The sequence below is a fragment of the Peromyscus leucopus genome, chromosome 9 (genome assembly GCF_004664715.2).
Source record: "Peromyscus leucopus breed LL Stock chromosome 9, UCI_PerLeu_2.1, whole genome shotgun sequence".
Classification (NCBI taxonomy): domain Eukaryota; kingdom Metazoa; phylum Chordata; class Mammalia; order Rodentia; family Cricetidae; genus Peromyscus; species Peromyscus leucopus.
The window spans coordinates 63,864,623-63,884,093 of NC_051070.1; the positions used below are offsets into that span (position 1 = coordinate 63,864,623).

The following is a 19,471-nucleotide window of genomic DNA, read 5'->3' on the forward strand; positions in this document are numbered from 1 at the left end:
TCTTTTTTTTTCTTTTTTTTCTTTTTTTCTTTTTTTTCTTTTTTTTCTTTTTTTTTCTTTCTTTTTCTTTTTTTTTTGGTTTTTAGAGACAGGGTTTCTCTGTGTAGCTTTGCGCCTGTCCTGGAACTCACTTGGTAGCCCAGGCTGGCCTCGAACTCACAGAGATCCACCTGGCTCTGCCTCCCGAGTGCTAGGATTAAAGGCGTGCGCCACCACCGCCCAGTGAGAAGGCTTTTTCTTCGCCAAACTTCTTTTGCTCATTTGTCAAAAGTTAAATGGAGGGCGGCGGTGTGAGTCTGTGGTGGAGAGCTTGCCTATCCCACATGTCTATTGCTGTGAAGAGACACCATGGCCACAACAACTCTTATAAAGGAAAACATTGAATTGGGGCTGGCTTACAGTTTCAGAGGTTTAGTCTATTATCATCATGGTAGAACGTGGCAGTGTCCAGGCAGACAACGTGCTAGAGAAGTAGCTGAGAGTCCTACATCTTGAGGCAACAGAAAGTGAACTGTCACACCGAGTGAAGCTTGAGCAAAGGGGACCTGAAAGCCCACCCCCACAGTGACACACTTCCTCCAAGAAGGCCACGCCTCCCAATAGTGCCACTCCCTATGGGGGCCATTTTTTTTTAAACCATCACAACATGTGAGGCTCTGGGTTTGATCCCCACCACAGTACAAAGGAAGAGAAAACAATGACCTGGGAAGTGTTTGGGGAGGGGCTGTTGCTTCTGAGTTATTCTACTCTATTAAATTCTATTTTTCTAGTCCATCTATATCTGTGTGCGTATAAAACCCATACCCATGCCACAGTATCTGGATAACTACAGGAATGTCCCGAATCTTCGAATCAGGAAGACTGATGCCCCCCACTGTAGTGTTTTTGGTTTTTTTTGTTGTTGTTTGTTTGTTTGTTTGTTTTTTTCTGGAAGGATTGTTAACAATTGTTCATGATTTCCCATATTCTGTATAATCTTTTTTTTGTATGTGTCTCTGTGTGTGGTGTAACTGTGAATGTGCATGTATGCTCATGTGTGTAAGCAGGTACAGAGTTGATATTGGGAGTCTTCCTTAATCATGCCACACTTTATTCTTTCAGGCAGAGTCTCTCAGCTGGAACCCAGGGCTGGCTGATATGGCTAGTCTAGCTAGCCAACTTGTATTGGGGACCCTCTGACTCCACCTTCTGAGTGCTACAGTTGTAGTGGGCCACCACACACCCATAGTTTATGTGGATTCTGTGGATCCAGACTCCAGTCCTCACACTTGCTATTCATCCAGCAAGCACATTAACCACTGAGGCAGCCCTTACCTGTGCTACAAAAATGTTGTTGGGACTTTGCTGGAAATTACATTAAACCTTTACTTTAGGAAACCGAGGAGAGTTAGCAGTAGTCAGTCTTGTAATCCATGCAAATGACAAGTCTCTCCACAGTTATTTAGGTCTTTGACTTGAGTATTGCAGTTTTCAGTTCACAATAGTATTAATGATTTGTTGGCTTTGCCTATAGATATTTCAGATATTTCTTTGAGCAGTTGTAAGCTGTGTATTTTTAATTCCAGAGTCCATGTATTCATTGCTACATGCCCATTTTTGTATTTTTGCATGTCTGTATCACGTGACTTTGCTGAATGCGCTTATTATTATTACAAGTATTCTGTCTGAATATTGATATATATTTCCTGAAGTTTTCTAAACCATCTATCATCTGCAAATGCAGGCACTGTTACTACTTATATCCTGAACCCTATGTTTTTATTTGCTTTTCCTGCCTTATTGCACAGTCTAGAACTTCTAGCACCATGTTAAGTAAGAATAGTAAGAACAGCCATGCGTGGTGGCACATGCCTTTAATCCTAACACTCAGGAGAAAGAGGCAGACAGATCTCTGAGTTTGAAGCCAGCCTGGTCTACAGAGCAATTTCCAGGACAACCAGTGATACACAGAGAAACCCTGTTCAAAAAAAATAGTGAGAACAAACATCGTTGCTATGTTCCCAAGGGAAACATTCAGTTTTTCCCCACTGAATGTGGTGTTAGCTGTGGAGCTTTTTTAAATAGATGTTTTCTTGTCAAGTTAAAAAGTTCCCATCTGTCCAGGCAGTGGTGGCACACATCTTTAATTCCAGCATTTTGGAGGCAGAAGCAGGCAGATCTCTGAGTTCAGGGCTAGCCTGGTCTACAGAGTGAGTTCTAGAACAGCCAGGGCTACACAGAGAAACCCTGTCTCGAAAAATAAAAATAAACAAACAACAAGAGTTTGCATCTAATCTAAGAGGATTTTTGCTTATTTAAAACCATGAATGGATATGAAATTTAATAAGATGCTTTGCCTGTAAGAACAACTAGCATATTAACAAGGTGGATTACTTTCATTGATTTCTGTGTATTGAACCATCCTTGTATTCCACTGTAAGGTCTCTACTGTGATTGTGGGTTGTATCTTAGACTCACTTCTTACCTCTGCTTTAGACTTCATTACAGAAACATAACTGCTAACTCTATTGCTCATTCTGTCAACTTTAGTGATGCACTGAAACATGATTTCCTTTTATATCCTTTCTTTGTCTTCATTTATAACCATTTTCTCAGCACACATCAGATAGTGCTTAATTTCTACTTCAGCTCATCCAGTGTAACTTGGAGAACCGGAGAAGAAAGACTCATTCCGTGTGGCTTTTTTGCCCTCAATCTTATAGACCATCGCTTTTGTGTGTGTGTGTGTGTAAAAATGTCTTTAGCTACAAATTCTCAATTTCTGATTGAGAATGTCTCATTTCTCCTGTTTCTGAAAGATAGTTTCCCGGGGCTGACAGCTCTTTGGTGAGTTGGCTGGCTGCTCTCCAGCGGTGGGGAAAACTGCTCCTCCTCCTCCTCCTCCTCCTCCTCCTCCTCCTCCTCCTCCTCCTCCTCCTAGCCTCAGTAGTTTTTCATGACAAACACATTAATGTTCCAATTAGTATTCCTGATAGATAGGGCGTTGTCTCTCTTTGGCTACTTTTGAGATCTTACCTTCATCTCCCCTGCCTTGGTACGCTGAATTAAATCCTTTCCTGGCATGCATCTCTTCAGTGTTTCTCTCTTTCAGAATTTGTAAGTTTTGATTTCTCAACAAATTTGAGACTCGTTCAGCCATTATTTCTCCCAGTGCCTTCCGGCGCAGATGCTTCCTCCTGTCTCTGACTGTGAGGAGAGGGATGTTAGATCTTCTGCCACCCCCGCCCCCGGGTCCCTGAGACTCGTTCAGTCCTTTTGATCTCTTTTATCTCAATTGTTCAAACTGGGTGATTTCTACCATTCCATCTCCTTCTAGTCCATTGACTATTTCTACTCCCCTACCATTTTTCTGTTGAGCCCATCTGCTAACGTTTTTATCTCAATTATTATGTTTCTTGGTTCTAAAATTCTTTTTATCTTCTGGCCAACATTTTTTGTTATTTTAAGTTTGGTCATAATTGCTTATTGAAGCTATTTTGTCATAACCACTTTAACGTCCATTTGCTAATTCCAGTGTCGCTGCTATCTTGGTGATAAAATCTGGACATTAGAGACTTGGCGTTTTAAATGGCAGCCTGTACTTGTCAAGGGATAGAAGTAATGACCTCTGCGGATGCCTGCTGGGCAGGGGTAGAAGTTCCTGCTCTTCAGATGTTCTCTATGGATACTACGGGTTCTGGTTCTCTGGTTGAGCTCCCCTGACTCCCAATGAGCAGGGGGAGGAAAGCCTTCACACCGTTCTGGTTGGAGGTAGACATCCAGTTCCCTGTGGACACCCCACTCTTCTCCACTGGCACTCCAGAAAAAGGACAGTGCAGCAGTGGCTGTCATGGAGGACCGTGGGCTCTCTGTCTGCAGGAGGTGCTGCTGGACAGCCTCTCGATGGTGTCCTCAGGGTGCAAGCCCAGACTTCCTCTTGGTCACGGCTGGCATGGGTGGGAGAGAATCACACATTTCTCTAGCAGCTTGAATCCCCCTGCAGCTAGAGAGTAGAGGCTGAGCTCTTCTTTATCTGTTCTTGTGAACATTTGGGATCGTGAGCTCTTCCATTCCCAGTCTGAGGTCTGAGGTCAGTGGGAACCTGGGTTTTCATGCTGTGGTTCCTTATAGGTCTTCTTCTTCCTGCCACTTTTCCAGGCTCATTCTAACACCTGGCGTCCAGAGTCATCAACCTGACTCAGCAAGAGTAGTGGAATGCATCCCCTCCACCTCCCGCTCTCCAAGTCTCTCCCAGCAGGGACTTGACATGGTCTTTGTCATTTTTCTGAGCTAACACGTTCTGATAACATGATTCCAGTCTTGAGGAACAGCCATCTGACCAGTTCTCTCTCGGCTGCTGTTGCAGGTCTGAGGACAGGGCGGCAGCCAAGGACAGGGTGACAGTGCTGTCAGTGTGTGCTTCCTCTTGAACTTCCCTCCTGAGCTTACGGTTTGTTCCCATTACCATCCCAGCTGTTAGGCACCACAGAACACTGTCAGATGCCGGGAGCACCCCACCCTCTTCTGTTGATGCTGCCCTCAGCATTCTGCCCACAGCCTCTCCGCCTTTACCTCTGCCCTGACTGTTGGCCATGTAGACTGCCAGATGCCACCTATTCTGAGACTGAGAATCTGTTTTGTTCCCCTTTACTTTGCTTACCCATTTGGTATTGTACTTCTTAGACAAATTCTTTTTTTGGCAGGAATTTGCCCAAACTACATTGTGAGAAAATAAGATTTCCCCCAACCCTCAGAAGCATCCCTTAATCCCCACCAGCCAACAGCTAGTCTGGGATCAAGGAGAGTAAGCAGCATGCCATTGCCAGCCTCTGCCTCCCAGCCCCCAATTCTGATATCAAGATGGGAGTTGAGTCCATGGAGGACACGAAATATTGCCTTCTTATTTTTGGAGTGGAATTTAAATTGTCCATTAACCTTGTTGCGCCCTCAGTTACACTGGCTTCCTACAACTCTTTGCAACCTGAAATTTAAAGGAAATACAGTGTTTCTTCTCCACAAGTTCAAACTTCTGCTCACATTCTCTACATTTGGAATGAGCTCTCCTCCCTGGGAGACAATAGATATTCTATGGTTTTCAAAGAATAATACAGAGGAATTTATTTGGGCCACTCTGGCAAACTTACTACAGCATGAGCTGTCCTAAAAGAAACATGAAGAGGCAAAGGTTGGCATCATAGGTACATATGAGAAGAGGACAGGCAGTCCCAGCATAGTCCATGATACTTGATATTGTTAACCTAGTGCTCTGTGCTCAGCCTGGGGTAGGCCCTGGGAGAAGTGCAGGAAGACAATCTCTGAGGAACCTCACTGTGCATATAAATAACACAGTATAAGACCATGGGTGTACTGGCAGAGATTGTATTAAGCTCAACAGGGTGAAATGAAAGAAACAACTCAGAGAAGGTTCTAGAAATTTTCCAGAGCATTAAGCACTAAAGCTGCAGTCTAAATAGTAGATAGATCATCAGCACTTTGCTAGAATGGATTTTGTGGAAACACAACAAATTCAGTTTTAGATGTGGTCTTCCAGTTGCTTCTGAGGTGTATTAGTCAGGGTTCTCTAAAGTAACAGAACTTAGAGAATGAACATATATATGGGATTTACTAGAGTAGCTTACAGGCTGTGGTCCAGCTAATCCAACAATGGCTGCCTATGAATGGAAGGTCCAAGAACCCAGTAGTTGTTCAGTCCAGGAGGCAGGCTATCTCTACTGGTCTTCAGTAGACACTGGAATCCTGAAGAAGCAGGCTCTAGTGCCAGTGAAGAAGTGGACTTGCTAGCAAGATGAGAGCAAGCAGGCAAAGAAAAAGCTTCCTTCTTCCATGCCCTTATATAGACTGCCAGCAGAAGGTGTGACCCAGATTACATCTAGATTAAAGATATTGATTAAAGGCTTGTCTTTCCACCTCAAAGCTCTGGATTGGTAGTAGATCTTCACACTTCAAATTAAGCAAAAGTCCCTCGCAGGTGTGACCCTCCATTTTTGGGTTTTAGTTGATTCCAGATGTAGTCAAGTTGACAACCAAGAACAAGCCATCACTTGAGGCAAGTGATACTTTCCACTGCCTTCTGAGTTGGTGGGAGTCTGGCTGTGCCTTAAGGAAAGGAACCTATCATAATTATCTCCATTTTGTTCTTATTGCTGGTTTTTGTTTTTTAGGGTGCTGGGGTTCATCCCCAAGGTCTTGAGCCCATTAGGCAAGCCCTGCACATGCTTTCAAGAATACCCAGCAGCTGATAACTTAAAGATGGCCTTCTAAAACTCATCTTTTAGAAGTTTTGTTATGGCATCTTCTGTGACGTGGGATTCCCCGGGGCGGGGGTGGGGGGTGGGGGGTGTTTAAAAACCATCCAGTAGTCACGGGCTGCCTTGCACTCCTGCTCTTGGGCAGCTTGATTTCCAGGTTTATGTGAGTTTTGGTGTCGGGGAGGGGGGAGTGCTTCCTAGGAGAAATTCAGACATGGGAGTTTATTTTTCTCCAGCGCAACCCTTCCCAGCATGCCCCTCCTTCCTCCTATGACTGCTTATTTTCCAGGACAGGAACGTAACACCTCCTCCAAGGTATGTCAGATTCTAAAAAGGGCCTCCTGTTTGTGAGAACTTGTCGGAGCTTCATTTTCAATGTCATTATTGGGGAGGCACCAAGACTGCACGTAGCTCATAGCTAGGCTGAGTTCGTGTTTACCTAACACCTTCTATACCAGTAGATCCCAGCTAGCATACCTGCTTGTGCCAGCACAGGACACGGGGGGGGGGGGGGGGAGGGTAATCAAAGACAACACTTTACTTCAACACCCCTGCAGCACCAGGGAAATGAGCTGCAAAGACACCAGCAGTTTGGAGGATGGGAGGGAGCTGGTCTTGAGTCGAGACCAACTTCTCCTTCTTTAAAGTTGAATTTTCCTGTGTTCAGTTGTGAAATTTATATAACTTAGAATTTGTCATTTTTAAAGCCAACAGTTCTGTGGCATTTGTGTTCCCAATATTATGAATCCCTGCCAGTGTCTCAGAACATGTCCATCTCCCTAGGAACCCATCCTGCTTTAAACACTCACTCTCCCCCCGCCCTGCCCCCACACCCCCCTCACCTCCACCCCCTGCCTCCACCCCCTGCCTCCACCCCCTGCCTTGCAGCCACTGGCAGCTTCAGCTTGTGGTTTTCTGTCTTCACACATTTGCCTACTCTGGGAATTTTGTATACTCATGCCCAGCCTTTGGGACCAGGTATGTTTTCAAAGTGTATCTGTGTGTATCATGGATCGTGGCTGAATTCCTCTAAACTACACAGCATAATACTCCTTTTAATGGATATACCACATTTTTTTATTCATTCATCAGTTGATGGATATTGGGTTTCCACCCTTGGATGTCTGTGAATAATGCTGGTGTGGGTGTGGGTATGCAGGTATCTTCTGGTTCCATTCTCAGTTACTTTGAGTATCTAGGAGTAGAGTGTCTCAGTGATCTCATTGATTCAGACTAGCTTCCTGAGAGGCAGTGACTTCACCCCCTTGCAGTCCCATCACTGATATAACAGGGTTCCAGTTTCTCCACACCTGCTCCAACCCTCACCTTTTTCTGAAAGTTTGTTTTGTTTGCTGTTTTTATAGCCGTCCTCGTGGGTGTGAAATGGTGACTCACCATGGTTTTGATTGGTGTTTTCCCAGTCGTGAATATGTTGGCAATCTTGGCATGTGCCTGTTGACCAGTGTGCATCTTCACTGTACAAAAATCTGTTCAAGTCCTTTGTTCATGTTTCAGTTGGATTGTTTATCTTTTTGCTGTTCATTCACAGGAGTTACTTATGTATTTTAAATACCAGGTCCTTATCAGATATGATTAATTAGCAAATGTTTCTCCCATTTTGTAGTTGCCTCTTTCTTGCTCCTTTGTAATGTCCTTTGATATATTTTAACTTTTTTTAGATTTTCAAAATTTTGTGTGTGGGTGTTTGACCTGCTTGTATGTGTGTGTGCCACGTGTATGCATGGTGTCCAAGGCCAGAAGAGGGCATCAGATCCCCTGGAACTGCAGTTATGGATGATTATGAACCATGATGTGGCTTGATTCTAAAATACATGAGAAACCACTATGACTTAACAGCAAAAAGATAAAACAATCCAACTGAAACATGAACAAAGGATTTGAAGGAATGAATTGACCCCTAAGTCCTCTGCAAGAGCAAGTGCTCTTGACAACTGAGCCATCTCTCCAGCCCCACTTGTTTTTGTTTGTTTGTTTGTTTGTTTGTTGTAGTTGTTTTGTTTTGTTTAGATTGGATCTTGTTATCAATTTTTCCCAGGCTGGCATCAAACTCCTGGGCAGAAGTAATACCTGGGTCTCAGCCTCCAAATAGCTGGAGCTACAGGTGTGCACCACTGTGCTCAGTTTAAAGTTTTTAATTTTAATGAAGTCAATTCTATTCTTTGTTATTTGTACTTTGGGTATACACCAGGGGCTGTGATCAGCACAGGTGTCCTCAGGCTCTAGGTGCTTAGGGCGCTTGAGCTTTCTGCAAACAGTAGTGGGGGGGGGGGATCTTGTTTGCTCAGAATTCCAGCTGCTTCGACCACGTGCCTCAGGGAAGACTGCCACCCCTTGGTACTGAGCTCCGAATCTAAACCGGAAATGTCCACAGGGCTGACGTCTGCAGTTTCTCTTGCCTTCTACCTGGGTACTCACATGGACTTCCCTCTGTGTGTGTCTGAGTCCTGATCTCCTTTCTTTATGAGGATCACTGCCCATCTCTCTGTCATTTTACCCTAGGGCAGGTCCAGTCTCCAAGTACAATCCCATTTTGGGATTGGTTTCAACATGGAGAGAGAGGTGAAGGAGGGAAATAGAGAGATATCTGCCTCATGCCAAAGAGCATATGCACTATGTCTGATGCCTCTGGGAGAGGAACAAACCCTCTGAACACAGGAGGCCCCTCTTGCCCCTTCTCTCAGTCTGAAGTTGTCTGGATCCCTCAGAGAGGTATTGGGACAACCTGGCCCCTGACCCTCTTTGCTCTCTTGCAGGATGAACGAGCGTGACCGTCTGATCAAGAGACTCAGCAAGAAGACACCCCCGACTCTCTTCCGAGCAGGCTCCATCCAGCAGTGTGTCAGTCGTAAGTGACAGTGGGTAGCAATGGGTGGCAGGCAACAGGGTGAATGGGGCAGCCAGGCCAGGGATGGCTGTCATACCTGATAGAGTAAGAACACTTTCTGAGAGCTGAAGGTGGGTGCTCACAAAGAACACATATTGATAGTCCACTGGGCAGTTCAGCTGAGCTCTGCCTGCCAACGGAGACTTTTTCAGTGGAGAGATGTTGCTGGATTTTCTTTTACACTAGTCCCATGTTGGGCGCCAAAATATTGTTGGTTGTTTTTGCTCTTGACTCTTTTGACTCTTTTGGGGGCCCCGCCACCCAGCTCCCAGATAAAGCACACACGGAGGCTTATTCTTAATTATAAATGCCCAGCCTTGGCTTAGCTAATTTCTTGCCAGCTTTTCTTAAATTAACCCATTTTACTTTCGCCTCTGGGCTTTTTCTTTTCTTACTTCTGTATATCTTATTTTCACTCTTACTCTGTAGCTGGCTGTGTGGCTGGGTGGCTGGCCCCTGCTGTCCTCCTCTCCTTGTTCTCTTGTTCTTTTTTCTTCTCCTCCCAGATTTCTCCTTCTATTTATTCTCTCTGCCTATCCTTTCTCCTGCCTTGCCATTGGCCAGCCAGCTCTTTATCATACCATCAGGTGTTTTAGACTGGCACAGTAGCATAACTTCTCAGACTTAAACAAATGCAACATAAAAGAATGCAACACGTCTTTGTATCATTAAATAAATGTTCTACAGCACAAACAAATATAACACATCTTAAAATAATATTCCACAATAGGGAGAGAAGGGTGGCATTATGTGACCTGTCAGCACTCCACTCCTTCTATCTGTTTCCCACAGCCCCTAGGAGGGGTGTAGCACAGCCCTGGGGGCAGAAAATCAGAAGCTCAATCAGAAAGCACCCATATACAACAGGTTGTAGTACTGTGTTGAGCTTGTAGGTCATTGCCATGGGTTCTATCAAGGTCATAGCCATATTGGAAGTATGAGGTAGAAGTCAGGGTATGAAGATTCATGGGATCCTCCAAGGACAGCAATCTGCAGGGGTCCCCCTCTGGACTCACACTGCAGGGATTTCCCTCTGGACTCACACTGCAGGGATTTCCCTCTGGACTCACACTTCATGGGTCCCCCTCTGGATTCACACTGCTGGGTCCCCCTCTGGACTCACACCACCAGGTTCCTGTCCTGCCACTTTACCTCTCTGTGTCTGCATTTGTAAAATGTGAGAACCCAGCTAGGGTTGTTGGGGCATAAAATAAGAAGAATGTTGGGCCTAAAGGTTTGGTGAGTGCTAGATGTTGTGGGTTTGTTTTTTGTTTTTTGTTTTTTGTTTTCAGTTAGCTGAGTAGCTCTGGGTAGTGTATGTATTTCTCAAAGCTTCTACTTTTTCCTCTGGAAAAAGAAAATACAATTATAAGACATCCTTACACATTATCACATGAAGTATATAAAGCCTTCAGGATGGATGCATTCACACTGTGGACCACACTGCTTCCCCAACAAATGTCTTGGAGTAATCACAGAAAGAATATGTACAGCTGGGCCAGGAGACTGAGGCAGGAGGATCACAAGTCCAAAGCTGCTTAAACTACAAAGTGAGTTCAAGGCCAGCCTGGGCAACTCCGTGAGATCCTGTCTCAAAAAGTGAAAAGAGGCCTGGAGACAGGGCTTGGTGACAGACCTCTTACTCAGCCTACACAAGGCCGGGGCTCATTCTTCCGTATCAAAAACAATTATATATGTTCACATATATCTAGGGGAAAGTTGTAACTATCTTAACAACAACCTCATATTTTTCTTAAGTCAGCACTTGACAGTCAAAAAAGAAAGTCTACTGAACAAATGCAAGAAATAAGACAGCTTCTAAAACCATACCACATTTATAAAAAAAAAAAAAAAAAAAAAAACCTTTAATGGAGGGCTAGAGAGATGGTTCAGCAGATAAGAACATTAGCTACTGTTCCAGAAGACCCAGGTTCAATACTTAGCACTCACACAGTGGCCCAGAACCATCTGTGACTCCAATCCCAGGGATTCTGATGTCTTCTTCTGGTCTCTGCAGGCACACAGGGTGCACAGATATATATTTAGACACACACCTATACACATAAAATAAAAATCAATAAAATCTCAAAAAACTTTCAATCCTTAATGAGTAGTACTAGAGCCTATTAAACAACGTAGATTGTTCCTGCCATTCCTGATGAGACTTTCAGGCGCTCAGAGCTCTGGCTCTAAGAAGGCCTGTGGAATGTCCCCCTCCAACTGTCCTGCTGTCACAGACCCCAGCCTCCCTGGAACCCCGAGAGGCTCTGATCTTCAGTGTTCTGTCACCACGGTTTGTATACGGGACAGAACTGAATTAAGTCAGGATCTTTAGCAATGATTAGAATGAGGTTCAATCTTCAGGACAGAGCCCTCATAACTGAATCCTTGTGACTGTGTCAGGGGAGGGGACAGAGAGACAGAGACCAGAAGTCACGTGCACATCCTTGTCTCTTGCCATGTGCTGTCCTGTGCTACCTTGGAACCCTGCCAGCAGGCCCCACCACTAGATAGGGTCCCTCCACCTTTAACTTCCACATCTGTGAGATGAAATAAATCTTCTTACTTCATAAGGTTCTCAGCTTTGAATGTTTCATTATAGCAACAAAAAAATAGACTAACACAGCTCTTGACACTATTTATAATGCTGGTGTACAATAATAATAACTGAGATCAGTAGTTCCTACACAATCTAAATTTCCTCACCAGCACCATGGTTTGCATCATCTCTGAAACTCTACTTTTATTAAGCTACTATCAGATCTCAGGATCAAAGGAATAGAATGTAAGGATTTTATTCTAAAGTTTTGGCAGGGTGGGGGCGTGGGGGGGGTAGGGGGTGGGGGGTGGAATGACTTTACTTTATCAGCTTCACCAAATGTTCCACCCCAACAAGACAAAACAACTAAAGCACAAACCACACACCACTCCATCTCTGCCCCTCCCATGAGCCCCCTATAGATTCTGGCTAGGAGCAGGAGCCAGGGAGGTTCCCAAGTGAGGTCAGGGAATGCTTCCTCTGGTCCCCAGCTCCCACCGAAACTTCCTGAAAATGAACTCAAGTGGGAAATGCAGAGAGCTGGAGCTTCTCCCCGACTCCCCATAGGGATGCAAATACCAGCTACATGTCCCCCAGATTAACCTAGAAAGAAATCCTGCTTCCTGGTCAGGCTTCAGAGCTGGCCAGTGGAGTCAGTGAGTGACCGGGGGCCTATCTTTTCCCTGGACCTGTGCCAACCTAACTCCCATCAGACCTGGTTTCTAAAGGGAGAAGTTTTCTGCCAGGGAAACCCTGCCGCCTTCCAATAAATCTATCAGCACATCCTCCCGGCTTCCTTCTGTTTTGTATTCAAGAAGGGACCAGAACCCTACACTAGGCAAGTTCTCTGCCGCTGATCAAGAAACCCAGCGCTTTTTTTGCTCCCTATCTTGAGACAGCTTCTCAATCGGTTGCCCCACCTGGCCTTGAACTTACCATCCTCTGCCTCAAGAAGGGCATTTGGTCACACTCTGCTCACCTGAGAACAGGTCAGGATGAGAGCGTTACCTGTCTCTCTGAAGAGAAGCCTAGAAACCCTCACCTAGAATGAACTGAGGCAGCCCCTTGCCAGCCCACAGGACACCTTATAGCCATGAGATCAAGACCCTTCCAGAGTTGGGTGTCCAAAAGGATACCCCTAACTAGTCTTAATTATTCATTTACCTATGTTTTGATAGCCATAATAATATTTATGTTTTAACATTCATCCATCCATCCATTCATTCATTCATTCATAACCTTCATCCATAAGCTCCCGTCTTAGTTAGGGTTTCTGTTGCTGCAACAAAACACCATGACCAAAATGTAAGTTGAGGAGGAAAAGATTTATTTGGCTTAAACTTCAGCATTGCTGTTATCACCAGAGGAAATCAGGACAGGAACTTAAACAGGACAGGATCCTGGAGGCAGGAGCTGATGCAGAGGCCATGGAGGGAGCTGCTTACTGACTTGCTTCACAGGACTTGCTTAGCCTGCTTTCTTATGGAACCCAGGACCACCAGCCCAGGGATGGCAACACCCACCATGGGCTGGGTCCTTCCATTGATCACTAAATGAGAAAATGCCTTATAGCTGGATCTCATCGAACTATTTCCTCAACTGAGACTCCTTCTTCTGATGACTCTAGCTTGTATCAAGTTGACACACAAAACCAGCCAGTACACACACACACACACACACACACACACACACACACACACACAAACATCAGGCCTAAAACGTTTTAGCAGTTTTCAAGGATGATGCATCCTGGAGCCCTCAGGAAGGGCTGGAGCTATTAGAGTTAGGGCATGTCTTATCCCAGGCCATTTCATCTTAAAGAGAAGCAAACCCAAACCCAGACAGCTTCAAGAGTCCAAGGTTACAAAGTCTAGTAATGACCGAGCAAGGACAAGAAGTTCCCTTTTGTGCCCCTGGATCTCCAGCCATCTGGTCACCATCCAAGATAGATGCCCAGCCAACTAAGAATAACATCTTCTTAGAGGAAGCACAGTGGTCTTCTCCCCTCTAGCCTCTTTTCTAGAATCTCTCTGGGAAGCCTGCCCTTGGTCACAATGGCTTCCTTCAGATTGAAGGGTCTCCCCTGGTGGGTTGCAGCAGCCACAGCCACAGGGGAAGCCAGAGGCATCATTCCAGCAGTACATCCCATCCAGGGGCAGCTGTTGGGACAAAGATACACAAAACCTTCCTTGTTAGAAGACTAGAGAATGAACATTGTCAAGTTTAACTGTGGTAAAGCAATCCTGGTACCAAAGGACACACTGGGGTCTTGTGTGTGTATGTGTGTGTGTGTGTGTGTGTGTGTGTGTGTGTGTGTGTGTGTGTGTGTTTTGAACTAGATTTGACTTTGAACCCTTCCAAGGAAAAGGCTGTCCTCTTGGACTGCTGTAAATAGCCTCACACAGCACATCTTGTGTGTGGTCAGGGCAGGGACCTGGACAGAGAGGAGGCAGAGGGGAGCAGCCCCTCCCCTTCCCAGAGAGCCCCAGCAAGCCATGGCCCATTTCTAGAAGATCTTTGGGAACAGGGATGAGACACAGCCTTTGTTCCTTACCTCACAGAAGCAGGATGTGTGGAGCAAGGCCCCCTGTGTGGACAGCCCATGAGGAAGCCCCTGTCCCCAGGCCCTGAGGGCAGGGCATGGCTTCAGTGGAAATTCCCACCGGGCTGGCTTCTGCCTCTGTTCACTTCTGGGGGGTCCCAGGTATATGTGGAGGTCGGAGGATGACTTTGTCAAGTCAGTCTCTCCTTCCACCTTTATGTGGGTTCTGGGGATCAAAGTCAGTTTCCCAGCTTGCACAGTAAGCACCTGCCGAAGCCTCTCTCTTGGCTGCCTCCATCTGGCTTTTTCTGGCTATGGGACTCCCACTGCACTGGGATCTGCTTCCCCATGACTCCCGCATGGTGGGACTTCCTGTTTGAGGGGATTCATTTTTGTTGGAAATGGGCAGCAGGCAGGAGTGCGCGTCTCTGCGGTCTGCGCTCACACGGGCTGATCTTCCCACCTCCCCTGCTCTCTCAGGATCCCTGACTCCATCTTCCCTCCTGTGACTGCCAAGTCTGAAATATCCTCCCTACTGCTCAGAGCCTGTGTCCTCAGGGGACCCCCAGTGTCTCTGCCCACTATGCATAGGAATCCTTGGGGCTTTCTGGAGAGTAGCTGGCAGGCTCCTTCTCCTGAAGGGCAGGAAGCCAACCTGAGGACAGGGCTTCTGGGTATGAACAGTAGCCATGGGGTTTTCCCCGACAGCCTTCTGTCAGCCTGTCCTGCTGGTGACTGTGTCTTTACACGCTGCAGACTTCACTCTCCATCAAAGCTGAGGAAATGAACAACCCGATCCACCAGCTGACAGTTGCTCACCTTGTCTGATTTCTTTTTCTCCTTTTAGAGAATATGGCAGGAGGGCAGGGGTATGACTCGGGGAGCACTTACCTGGAATGCAGGAGGCCTTGGGTTCCATCCCCCCCCATACTGCAAAAAAGGGGGGAAAAGTTTAAAAATAGTGTGTCAGTAATCAGAAAGCTCCATTGATAAAAGGTAAGCAGGAAGACAGAGGTGCCTTAGGACCATCAGGACTTGACTGTGCTGTCTTCTGGCCAGGACATCCAACTGAGCCAGGGGACTTTTCTGTCCCTCGGCCACAGCAGGAGGTGTCAGAAGTGAGTAGGGTCACACTGCCCAGCTTTGCTTCCCAGCTCTGTGACCTTGGGCAAGTAAAAGGAGTCTCGGGGCCTTAATTTGCTCAACTGTGAAGTGGGAACGTAGTATGATGTGTTGGGCGGTGGGCGGCGTCCTTGAGCTGTTTTCACACGGTGTGCAGACCGGTTGTGATACTGTGTGCTTTGCTGTTACCCTGTGAGGCCCCGTCCTTCTGTGGGCATGAAACCATTCATTAAATCTGCCCTTCCGGTGTTCCTTCCCCTCAGTCACTCAGAAACAAACCCACTTCAATTGCCTACCAGCCAGAAGCAGCCCAGTGTATGAACTGGAACTCTCCAAGCATCCTCCATGCTTTGTCGGCCTCGCTATTAGGGGTGTCTTTCCTGACGTGTTTCGGGGCCTCATAAACAGCATCAGGCAGGTGGGGGGGACAGTGCCTCTTGATAAGCCCACTAGTCCATATTTACATGTTCCACACTGAGCCCCCCCAAATTAGAAAACCTGCTTGCTGTGGTTTGAATGTCCTCCGGAATGCATGGGGGCATGTAATTGTTATGGTGATGGCGTTAAGGGGGGAGCTGTAGGGGTGATAGTACCACCTGGGCTCTAGTCCAGCCAATGGACTCATATTGTCGTCCAGGAGTGGGGTGTAACCCCCCCACCCATGCTATGTTGCAGTTAGGAAGGTCCCCCCCCCCCCCCCCAGGTATTGCCTCTTGACAATGGACTCCCAGCCTACAGAACTGTAAACCAAACAGACTTCCGGGTTATACCGCACCCAGTCCATGGTATTTTTCACAGCTGCAGAAAACGCACTCCTTCCGCTCTGAGCCATTGCCACCCCAGTTTGATCAGCCCCTGCCACCACACTCCCTCTTGATCATGGTCCCTTTGCTTTCACGGGTATCTTCATCTCGGGTCTCTGTATCCACGGCTAAGAAAGTCCCATGACCACACAGTTCAATGGGGTCTTCCTGGAAAGTAGTTCATCCTTAGTCTAAAACAGGATTTCTCAACCTGCGGGTCACAACCCCTTTGGGGTCGAACAACCCTTTCCCAGGGGTCGTATATCAAATATCCTGCATATCAGATATTTACATTACAATTCATCACAGCAACATTGCAGTTATGAAGTAACAATGAAATAACTTCTTGGCGGGGGGACGGGGGGGGGGGGGTCAACACGACACAAAGAACTGAATTAAAGGGTCGCAGCGTTAGGAGGGTTGGGAAGTACTGGTCCAGCATGTTCCCTAATCCACTTCTGTATGTTTCTCCGTAGACGGGTATGCCTTTTCTCAAGAAGAACACGGAGCTGTTACCCAGGAGGAAATAGTTCGTGCTTATGACACCACCAAAAAGAAGTCAAGGAAGAAATAAGAGGCGATTTTGCTCCAGGGAAAGAGATTCAGTTTGTTGCACGCAGTGTTAACACAGTTTTGTCAGGAGAGACTGGCGCCCGCAGCCCCACACCAGAAAACACATTTCTGTGGCCTTAGCCGACCAGTTTGTTAGCAGCTGTCTGTCCCCTTGCAGTCCCAGGACACAGGCATCGGGGAAGCTATTCTCCCAGCTTGTCTGCCGCGCTTGGCCCAACGTTTCCGTTGTTATGAAGCATTCAGCTGGGCTCTGTGAGGTGTGAAATTAAAAACCATGTTTCACCAGTGCTAAAACATCAATACGAGTGGTTCTGGGAGAGAGGAAAGGGGCATTATGTTACCAGAGACCAGTCCTGTGTAATTGGAGCAGGGTACACTTCCTGTTCGGTGCATGCACAGATCATACGAACCTCGCTTTCTGCAGATTGCTCACTCACTTGGATTCCTGTTTCGTTTGTGTGAAGCTGGCGTAAACTTCTTGATTGCGGTGAAATCAGAAAAACTTATGGTTGAGGGACAGACTTTAAGACATTTCCTTGGCTCTTTCAAGCCCCAGCCCCAGCAAGGCAATCAGCCAGCGTTCCATGCCTTTCAGGTGCACGCCTCCGGTCTTACCGTTGCTACCCTGGGCTCTTGTCCTCAATTCTGTCCAGCTGGCCCCTGGGGGCGGTGCCTCACAGCTGGTAGCCACCCATCCAGGTTCTGTGTGTCTTTGTTCCTCTGTATGTTCAGATATGGGTGTCAGAATCTTTCTTCTCGCCCAGCCCCATCCCCCCTGCCCTGCCCCCACTGCTGCCCGTTAGCTCCATAACTGAGGAGACGTGGCTGTCCCATACCTGGCCTCTAATACATAGCTGTCTTTTTTCTGATGGGATCCTGTGGGTGAGGGTGGCAGGCTCTGCAGACCACTTCTGAGCTGGGCCTCTGGCAGCCTCTCAGAATCAGAGTCGGTCCCTGCTCCCTGGATGCTCAAAGCACATTTTAGACTTTCTCCAGTTTGGAAGTGAGTGTGTGATGGTGTCTGTGCACTGAAGGGAAAAAAAAACAACTGTCACTCTGAAATTCTAGAACCAGGGTGAGCTGGGGGCCAGGTAAGCACAGGGCAGAGAGTGGTGAGAAAGAGGAGCCCAGATCTCCCAGGAAGTTGACAAAAGACACGAGACTCAGGAGGCAGACTCGGAAGACATGGAAGTTCTCAAGTCCCACTCTTGATAGACAGTTGTAGCGATCAGCCCGTGTACACTGTAGCAGAAAGCAGACCTTGCTCCTGCAGACATTTTGTTTGGTTGGTTTTTCTTGAGACAGAGTCTTACACTGTATGCCAATCTAGCCTTGAACACACTTTGTAGTCCAGGCTAGCCTCAAACTTTCTGCAATCCTCAGCCTCCTGCTTATTAGGATTATAGGTGTGAGTTACCCCCATTCAGCACCATACACCTCTAATGAAAACAATTCCAAATATTTTCAAGATCGTAACTTTTAAAAATATTAACACGGTCTCCTTTCTGTATCCAGCAAGTTTGAGGCCCAAGGGCCTCTTTCTGAACAGTGGCTTGGGCTCTAAAACAAGGAAGGAAAGTGTCAGTTCCAAAGCTTTGTCCACCGAAGGCCCCTACTCTGAACTGGAACAGAAACTGGATGCCCTAAACCTGCATGTGAGAACTGGGGGCTCTCAGAGAATGTGGGCCTCTCTCTCCCCCTTGATTTTGGCTGCCAAACCAGAATTTTGGATGGCTTAAAGTAAATACCTCTGGGCACCTGTTACTGGGTAAAGTGGTACCATACCACCAGGGACGTGTGCTAGCTTCAGAAAGAAAGCAGCAGTTGGGCTGGCTGAGCCGTCCAAGGTACTGCGTTTGGGAGGAAAAGATGCCATGCTTTGTTTCCTGATCCTTTACTTTGGGAACATCAGAGATGGGTGGGCACCGAAGCAAAACCTTGGTGATGATTTGCATTGAATAAGAAAACTGATTCTCACTTAGGAAGTGACTGGGATGCTGGCGTGGTTTGAAGGGAGGCAGGATGGTAGGTACAATGAGCAAGAATCTTGGAGGTGACCTCTCTGCTCCCTGAGGCAAGTGAAAAATCTAGTGTGCCCAGCAAGCTGGAATCCTGACAGACTGTCCCATGTGGGAGAAACAGCAGGAAGTGTGCCTTCAGATCAGCGGGGCCAGCCTTGGTGTCCTTCTTATCCAGAGAGGTGGGGGCAGAACTAGGGAGAGAAGAGGAAAACCAACGGGATGTGCCCTAGGCTCTCCAACTACTCTCTCTCTCTCAATCTCTCTCTCTCTCTCTCTCTCTCTCTCTCTCTCTCTCTCTCTCTCTCTCCCTCCCTCCCTCCCTCTCCCTCTCCCTCTTTCTCTCTCTCCTTCCTTCTTTATCTTTCTTCCGTTTTTTCTCCTTTCTTCCTCTCATTCTTTCTCTTTGTTTCTTTCAACTTTAAAGACTAGGTTTATTTGAAGAGGGAAAAAAACCCACACCAAATCCTCAACCCTAAGGATGGGATTTTACAACTCAAGACATCCCCCAAGTAATGTCTACAGATTACAAATCATTTTCCTAGAAAATATTTCTGCACAAATTTTGCATGTATTCAGGAAAGTATAAGTTGGCCCCTGCTTTTATTTTAACAGAGGAGCCAAGTAGGAGAGTGGGGCACAGCAGCTTTCTTTTACATGCAGCTGTCTGGAAGAGAAAGAGACATGAAGAGGGCAAATGACCTCTTTGTTGTCTACAACC

General features: G+C 46.7%; 1 protein-coding gene across 7 annotated transcripts in view; it reads left to right on the top strand.

The window, feature by feature from the left end:
- The window catches only part of Atp8a2 (ATPase phospholipid transporting 8A2), a 587,084-nt gene extending 569,307 nt beyond the window's left edge, over window positions 1-17,777 (top strand). For all 7 annotated transcript variants that reach the window (XM_037208489.1, XM_037208491.1, XM_037208490.1 and 4 more), the window contains 2 exons: window positions 9,023-9,114; window positions 16,636-17,777. In XM_037208489.1, the coding sequence (XP_037064384.1) occupies window positions 9,023-9,114; window positions 16,636-16,733 (190 nt within the window). In that variant the 3' untranslated portion in view covers window positions 16,734-17,777. The remainder of the gene's footprint in view (window positions 1-9,022; window positions 9,115-16,635) is intronic.
- The last annotated feature ends 1,694 nt before the right edge of the window (window positions 17,778-19,471 follow it).